This window comes from Lipotes vexillifer, unplaced genomic scaffold (assembly GCF_000442215.2).
Source record: "Lipotes vexillifer unplaced genomic scaffold, Lipotes_vexillifer_v1.1 scaffold1934, whole genome shotgun sequence".
Taxonomy (NCBI): domain Eukaryota; kingdom Metazoa; phylum Chordata; class Mammalia; order Artiodactyla; family Lipotidae; genus Lipotes; species Lipotes vexillifer.
The window spans coordinates 774,127-783,048 of NW_006791881.1; the positions used below are offsets into that span (position 1 = coordinate 774,127).

Genomic DNA, 8,922 nt, shown 5'->3' on the forward strand with positions numbered 1-8,922 from the left:
GTAGGGAAACCTCAGGTGAGAACACACCTAATCTATTTTCCAATCAAACTCTCCAGTGAATGCTGACCTTCCGAGGGGCATGTGAGGTATGAGCAAGGCTAGAATTCCAAAGGGTCACAGTCCTTGTCATCACACATGGTCCAGCCATGAGTCTTGGTGATGGTCTGCAGGGACATGGCTGTGGGTCTTGGCTGCACCGATCACCGGCCTGTCCACGAACTCCACAGTGCACAGTTCTGGGCCACCGTCCCCACAGGGCGCACGCTCTAGCTCCAGCACGATGACGGTGTTTGGGGCCGAGGTCACCAGGATGTGCTGCGGCACGAACAAGGTCATCTGGGGGCCCCGTGCTGGCCAGTAGCGGCCCAGGTTAAAGCCATTAATCCACACCTGACCCTGGAGAGAGAGAAAACCATCAACCCAGCTGCACTGACCACCCCGAGGAGTGCGAGAGCCTTGGTGCAAGGGGGCCAGGGCGGGGAGGCGGGCAGTGCCCCCAGAAAGGCGCTCTCCTGCCACAGGCCAGGCCCAGAGCCAGCGTGGGGTCCAGCATCCTGCCAAGATGTCCAGCCAAGTCGGGCAGGGGCTGGGTGGGAGAAGCCACAAAAGCTGCCCCTGGTACCCACCCTGCTTCAGGAAGAGATGTGTCTTGTCCCTTTGACTGGCTTCAGCACCACACATATCAGCGCTGGACGACACTGGGGCAGATGCACCAAGTTACTGGATTTCGTCCTGGGTCCAGGGCGGGTAGGGGTCAGCTGCCTGTCGGCACACACCAGCCTGTGCCTGGCGCCTCTGTAGGCAGCTGCCTCCTCAAGAAGACGAGCTTTCTCTCTTTATTCTCCCCTCCTCCAGGCAGGTGGTGACCTCGCTGCCTCTGTGCACGAGATAAGCACTGCAGCCTGGGACACACAGGTCCTCTAGAAGGATGTGGAGGTCGCGGAGGGAGAGACGGGGGCCGCCCGGGCGGGTGTCTGTGCTCCTGCTGTGTTTTGGCAGTTTTCACACCAGCATGAGAGTGAGAGTGGGGACTTGCTTCAAGGAGCAGAGGGGATCCTACATGCTGCAAAGACGACTTCTGTGAGAAGGAGAAGCTGCCTCCACCACAAAACTGAGAGGGAGGAGCAAGTCCTCAGGAATAGGGACCAGGTGCAGGCGTGTCTGCACAGCCTCTAGGCAGGAGCTAGGATTTGCTCACAGGTGGGACTTAGCAGTTGGATGAATAGATGGAACCTTCTGTTACACAGAAAGAGAGCAAAGGAGGGGAGATCTCACACACACGGCAGAGCAAGTGGGGACAGACAGAATACGTGGGAGAGGATGGGGGAAGGAAGAAAGAAGGAAGGGAGGGAGGGAGTAGTATAAAAATCGCTCCCACGGTGGCCCACATGTACTGGGGGACACCCTGGAGGAGGCCCAGTCCTGGCTGCCACCTGCAGCCCTGACTCAGCTGCAGAACTACTCAGTTCTCACCTAGTTAACCCCAGGTGTCCCCTCAATGTCAGCTTCCTACCTGGTTCAAACCTTACTCCTGCCACTTACTGGCTGTGTGACCTTGGGCGGGTCCCCACTCACTCTGGTACTCGGGGACAGTGAGGGTGGGAGGAAGCAGTGGCTGGCCCGTGGTCGGCATGGCGTGGCAGCACCCCTCACACCAGCACAGCGAAAAGACCTTGGCCTCCACAGGTCCACGAAAGGAGGCCAGTGATGGAAAGCCACCTGTCTGTTGGGATAAGTCATTTAGAAAAAGGGTGACAGATTCACAATTCTCAGAATTATTTTACTCTTGTTTTTACCAGGGGATATGCTATCTCGATCCATCCTGAAGGTACACGCAATGACAGCCTCACCAGGTTTTATCAGTTGAAGATCTGGCAGCGCCCTGTTTCCGCAGTATTAGAGAACAGAACTTGACTTTTGCGGTCGAGGGGGAACAATGGGCTCCAAGGGGGAGCGCGAGCGGGCTCGGTGAGTAGCACACAAGGGCTGGCCTGGGCGACAGGGGCTCCACACTGCATCCCAGCCACGGCCATACTGAGGGTCAGTCCCTTCTAAGATGCTACCCCCTCACATCCCTCGTGCTGCACCGGGCATGTCCACCTGGGAGCTGGGGACCGGGTCCTGAGTCCCCTGTGTTGGTTATTGGGACCTGGGAGCGCAGGGTGGAAATAGGCTCCCCTAGCTCCCTCCAGGGTTAGGTTTTGCAACTCACCCAGGCAAGGAGACAGGGTGCAGCGAGCAGGGGCCCTGGGAGCAGAACGCTCCCCGAGCAAGGAGCAACTTGCTTGACACTGCAAGGTGGAAGGGAGCCAGGACACTGCTGGGGATTTGCACGGTTAAACGAGGAACTGACAGAACCAGGCACCTGTGGGCTCAGCTCACCCTCAGTCCAGGTCCAGCTCATCCTCCTAAACGCTGCCCTGCCAACCAACAGTGAAGTAACTGCACAGACAACAGCCCCAAAGGCCTCCCGTGAGCTTCCCAGGGTACCCACTTGCTTCTGGGAGTCCCCAGAGAAGCTGACTGCACCAAATCGGGAGGGTGATGAGCGTTTCTGCCTTTGATTGGTCCTTCTTCCAACTTTCACTTCTCCAGCTGCCCCCGTTTCTGGAAGGTCCAACTCCCACTAGCGAACACTCGTGGTGGCCCCACTTCCCAGACTACTCTGTGACCGAGGGATGTAACCCACAATTGTCACTCCTAGTTGCGCAACAAAGGTGATTCAATTTTTCTTCTAATTCTCCTTCATTTGTGCGATCTGTTCTAGTTATTCTTTTTTTTTTTTTTTTTTTTTTTTTTTTTTTTGCGGCACGCGGGCCTCTCACTGTTGTGGCCTCTCCCGTTGCGGAGCACAGGCTCCGGACGCGCAGGCTCAGCGGCCATGGCTCACGGGCCCAGCCGCTCCGCGGCACGTGGGATCCTCCCGGACCGGGGCACGAACCCGTGTCCCCTGCATCGGCAGGCGGACTCGCAACCACTGCGCCACCAGGGAAGCCCTGTTCTAGTTATCCTTTTCTCTCCCAAATTATCACCTGTGGCCTATTTTAAACCTTCAGCTCCCACGTGGACTCTTTTATTGGCCGTGCTGCAGCGTGCGGGATCTTAGTTCCCTGACCAGGGATCAATTTCGTGCCCTCTGCAGTGAAAGCATGGAGTCTTAATCACTGGACTGCCAGGGAAGTCCCTGAACTCTGTCTTTTAACTGCCCAAGTGACTCCAACATGTAGGCATCCTGCCTGGCACCTTCCCTCCAACTTTCCCAAAACCCACGGTTACATTGTCTTTGGTTTTGGTTAATTCTCCAAAGCTATGAAAGTCTTCAGGACAAACTTCCCCTCTACTCTCAGTCCTTAACAGAATGGACATTCGATGAAGCCTGTGATGGTGTGGTTGCCCTTCCAAGAGAGAGGAATGAAGGATTGGGAAAGCGCAGCTCCGAGGCATCGCTGGTCAACAGAACTGTCTGCAGAGATGGAAGGCTCGGTGATGCCAGCTGTGTGCCCTGACGGTAGCTCCTGAGCACCTACGGTGTGGCTGGTGTAAGGAACTGAATTTTCACTTTGAATTAATTCAAACGTAAACATAAAAGAGCCACACATGGTCAGTGGCTGCCGTGCTGGGCAGCACAGCTGAGCTGCAGCGAACGGCCGTCACTCCATCATCAGACCGGTGTCCCCGCTCCTCTCCACCCTCATGGCCAGTCCTCCAGAGCACGTCCCAGGCAGCGCTGACCCAGTCTTCTGCAGCTGCCCCCACAGGTTGGCCCCCAGACTTCCTCTAACTCTGGATCCCAGGCTCCACACAGCAGCCACATAACAATAAGACAATTTTCACACGTTTCTGCTTCTAATCTCCTTAGTGGCCAACAGGCACATCCTCTCACCCTTGCTCCCAGCTCCCCACTTCCCCACTCCGCACACCAAGCTTGCTCACCTGTGCACCAAGCATCCCCTGCGCCTGCAAGACTGTCCCCCACACCTGAAGCCTTCAGATCCCTCAAGTCTCCACCCCATCATCACCTCCTCGGAGAGAAGGATCATGTCATCCCCTCCGCAATTCCGGGCCTTCCATTCCATCACTCACTCTCCCTTTAATTTCTTTCTTCTAGTTACTGTCCGTGTTTGAAATTTTGGTCATTTGTTTCACTACTGGTTTATCAGCTATTTCCAGCGGAGACTCTATGAAGGAAAAGGCTGAGTCCGTCGTGTTCAGGGAGAGCTTCTCAGCACCTAGCAGAGAGACATTCAATATACACCAGTGCTGACTCAGTAAATAACACTGGAGGATAATTCTGCCGGGGGAGAGACTCAGCCCTACTCAAAGATACTTCATGCCCCTCCGCTCTCAGCTTAAGAATTTTAGAGAATACTGTTTACTGGAAGAACAATGCAATATTTGCGTTCCCCCTTGATTAACACTTTAAAAGAGTCAAACTTAAAAAAAAATCTATTTTATAAAACATATACACTCTGGGACTTCCCTGGTGGCGCAGTGGTTAAGAATCCACCTACCAACGTAGAGGACACGGGTTTGAGCCCTGGTCCAGGAAGATCCCACATGCCCCGGAACAACTAAGTCCGTGTGCCACAACTCCTGAGCCTGCGGTCTACAGCCCACAAGCCACAACTGCTGAGCCCATGCGCTTAAAACACATGCTCCGCAACAAGAGAAGCCACTGCAATGCGAAGCCAGTGCACCGCAATGAAGTGTACCCCTGCTCGCGTAACTAGAGAAAGCCGCGCACAGCAACGAAGACCCAGCGCTGCCAATAATAAATAAATGAAATAAATGAACTTATAAAACAAACAAACAAACAAACATATACACTCTGATTTTTTTTTTTTTTTTTTTACGGTACGCGGGCCTCTCACTGTTGTGGCCTCTCCCGTTGCGGAGCACAGGCTCCGGACGCGCAGGCTTAGCGGCCATGGCTCACGGGCCCAGCTGCTCTGCCGCATGTGGGATCCTCCCGGACCGGGGCACGAACCCGTGTCCCCTGCATCGGCAGGCGGACTCTCAACCACTGCGCCACCAGGGAAGCCCTACACTCTGATTTTTGTTTCTCTTTTAAAAGTAATGCTGAAATTATTGGTGGAGGGGAGAGTAGGCACATGTGATCTAGAAGTAGACACACTCTTTTTTTTTTTCTTTTGGCCACTCCATGCAGCTTGTGGGATCCTAGTTCCCCGATCAGGGATCAAACCCATGCCCCCTGCAGTGGACGCACGGAGTCCTAACCACTGGACCGCCAGGGAAGTCCCTAAAAGTAGACATACTCTTAATTAATACAAGGAGCTTCACTGAGGCCAAGCATCTGTAGAGTGAACACAGTGGCTTCTGGGGCTTCCTGTGGTTGTCCCAGCCGAAATATCTCCATGACAAAGGCTGACTTTCTCTGACCACGGCTTGACCCCTGGCTGACTCCAGCTCTCTGCTGTTATCACCAAGGTGGTAATAGTTCCAATGACGGATAGGAAGTGCCTGACCTACTCTGTGTTGTCAGACAGACATGTGTCTGCTTGTCTGTTTTAGATTCTCTAGATTAATAGAACCCTCTGATAAGAACGCAAAGCAAAAGAGTCAATCCTGGGGCTTCCCTGGCGGCACAGTGGTTGGGAATCTGCCTGCCAACGCAGGGGACACGGGTTTGAGCCCTGGTCTGGGAGGATCCCACATGCTGCGGAGCAACTAGGCCCGTGCGCCACAGCTACTGAGCCTGCGCGTCTGGAGCGTGTGCTCCCCCACAAGAGAGCCCGCGACAGTGAGAGGCCCGCGCACGGCGATGAAGAGTGGCCCCCGCTCGCCGCAACTAGAGAAAGCCCTCCCGCAGAAACGAAGACCCAACGCAGCCAAAAATAAATAAATAAATAAAAGAGTCAATCCTGGTTTAAGTCATAGCTTTAAAGTTTTCAGATGTGGTCAGGAGTTCCTTTAACAACACCAAACTTGGGTTGAATGTCGACTCTGTCCTACTCTGGAAAAAGATATTTAGACACTTGGAGGACAACATGGAAAAGACAAAGTTTCATTTCTCAAGGTTAGAAGGCTCTCACCACACACAATTCATGAATATTTATGGTGCTAACTTGGGAGGGAAAAAAAAACGGAAAAAAAAAGGGTAAAATAGTGAGAGATAAGACATTAAATAAACCTCCATGAAGTACACAGGGGAAAAACAAAATCTCCCCTTCCTTCAGGCCCCAAGGGGTCTGTAGCTGATGCAAATCCTTTGCCTCTTCCTTGGTCTTAAGAGTAAAAATGTTAAAGAACTTTATGGTTTCTCTGTATTTTCGGACGGACCCAGATAGAATCGAAGCCATGAAAACATAGAATATTAGCCTAAGAGATGAGTCACTCCCTCCTCTCAGCAAACCCCAGAGATAAATTCCTTCCTTCTCAACTCCCCCAGAGTGCCACCGTTGCTTGATCTTTTTATGGAGCATCTCACCTAACGACAGTCATTCACGCGTTCTCACGCGCCTGGAATGAGGCTAGGAACTGGTGAGTGAAAACCACCTCCAGGCAGCCATATACTATTTGTTACAAAGTCCATGCACTAAAATTTGTAGGAGACCCTCCTTCACTCAGAGCCTATTTACTCCTGTTTACACACAATTCTTACAAGTTTTGTTACTAAATTAATATATATTTGTGCAAAGGAGTCTGATTATGTAGTTTCCAAGTTCACAGGACTTGTGACTAGAAGCCATGAATGAGGTGGAAATAGATTTTGTTGGGGGTAAGAATAACTGTAAATCAGGCCAAAAAAAGTTGAAAAAACAGATCGAATTCAGAATGAAAGTAGGGTCAAACCGTGCTAAGACTTTATGGCAGGCTGCAGAAAGAGCCACAATTCTGTGCAGCTTCCCCTATCAGGAGGCAGAACCTGCTTCTCCATCCCTTGGATGGGGCTGGCCTAGTGACTTGCTTTGGGCAAAGAACATGGAAGAAGTGACATGTGAATTCTGACTTGCGTCTTAAGAAACCTTGCACGTCTGCCTTCTTTCTCTGAACCCTGCCAGCCACCATATGAACAAGCCAGGGCTGGCTTGGTGGATGATGAGAGAGATGTGGACCAATCTCTGTGGCCTCAGCAGACAGCCAGCCAGCCCCCAGGAGGAGGGCCTCCTCCCTGACTAGAAGGCCCTGCCCATCTGAGACCAGCAGAAGAACCACCCCCCAGACTGCCAACACTCCAAACCAGGACCTAAATAAATGGTTTTGGTTTGAAACCACTAAGTTTGGGGTGGTTTGTTAAGCAGCAAAAGCTAACGGATACACATCTCCATGGCCTCAAGGTACAGTAGCATATGCTGCTTTTTAGTAAAGTAAATGATGTCATTGAACCCGATTTAGCAAGAGTAGGATCACCCTCTACTAGTCAGTTCCTCTTTCACTAATCAGTCACCAAATCCCGTTAGGGCTACCTCTGTCATGTCCGTGCCTTTCTCAGGGTTGTTGTTAAGTGATAGTGAGAGGACACAGGTGAGCACTCAGCACAGTGGCTGGTGTGCAGGGAGTGCTCCATGATGAGGCTGCTGCCTCTGGACAGCCCTGGTCACCAGAAAGACCAACTGATTAGAGAGCTGGAAATTTCAAAGGCAAGATGCAAAAAAAGAGTCTCAAAATAGAAGGGATTTCTGTCAGCTCTTTGTTATAAATTCTTTTATTTCGTGATTTTTTTTTACGTCTTCAGAGAGGGAATGTTTGCCTTTAAAGAATAAAATTCCTTTTTGTCCGTATTCTATGTTGATTCTTAACATCCAAAATTTAATTCTGGTAGAGGAAAAGCGGGAAGTTATCCCACCCCTCTCACTGCCAGGCTTTGCTAGGCACCCAGATGTACTGCGAGTGGTAAAAAAAAATGCAGGAAGGCTACACAGGATATTCATGTGAGATTATCCACACACATCTGAAGGAGAGATAAACAGCACACATGTCACTGCAGCGGCAGAGCACGACATTTTAGGTCTGGCACATCTGACCCAGCTGGAGCACTGAAGAACAGTGCCTACTGTGGGGAGTTTGCATCAGACGAGAGCTCTGTGCGGACAAAGCGCTGGCCTGTGTCTCCGGGATGGAGCAAAACATGCCTGACCGCTTCCCACTGAAATCCCAGTTGACATTCGGGCATTTAACGAGAAAGCCACATCTGACTTAAGTAAGGCTGAGTAACCAGAAGTGATTTTTTTAATCTCCTGAATCACCCTTATCAGTGACTTCATTCACTCCATCAAGGTAGTTTCTCTACAGCAAGTGAATAGCATAAGTCAAGAGGCTGGGACAGGGGCCTGACAGGGCCTCCCTGCTGGAGGTGGATGGAGTGGGGTTAGTGCCTGGAGGCAGAGTCTTGGAAATGGCCCAGGCTTCAGGCTGCCCATCCCCAACGCACCCCCAGATCTGCCAAAGTGCTCATTCTCCCAAAGTCAGAACTCCATGCCCTGTCGGGAGTGGGATCTGTCTGTTCTGCATCTGCTGATCATTCAGAACCTCAGGAGCTGGCCCGGGACTGTCCTTGGCAACAGGGACCACTGCTCGCTGGAAAATAACAGAAAACACACATGCTCTGTCCTATGTATGATACACATATGTCCTCTGACCTTCAGACCCATGCAACCCAGGTCCACAAAGCCTGTGGATGGGCCTTTTTGCAGGTGTGTGTGTAAAGCTTTATTGAGTTATAATTCACATATCATACAATTCCCTCATTTCAAGTGTACAATTCAGTGGTTATTAGTTTACTACAGAGCTACCCAACTATCACTCCGAAGAGAAACGCTGCACTCTTTAGTATTTACTCCCCATCTCCCCCCAATACCCCCTTCTCCCTGCTCTAGGCAACCACTGATCTTCCCATACCTAGAGATCTGCCTGTTCTGGACATTTCTTTTTTTACTTTTTTTTTTTTTTTTTTTTTTTTTG

At 51.4% G+C, this 8,922-nt stretch overlaps 1 protein-coding gene across 1 annotated transcript in view; it reads right to left on the minus strand.

Annotated features, from left to right (window-relative positions):
- Nucleotides 1-129: 129 nt before the first annotated feature.
- LOC103081978 (beta-galactosidase-like) overlaps nt 130-8,922 on the minus strand; it is a gene marked incomplete at its 5' end in the record, with an annotated part of 24,456 nt that continues 15,663 nt past the window's right edge. Inside the window, one exon of the mRNA XM_007464928.1 lies at nt 130-396. Within this exon, the coding sequence (XP_007464990.1) occupies nt 130-396 (267 nt within the window). The remainder of the gene's footprint in view (nt 397-8,922) is intronic.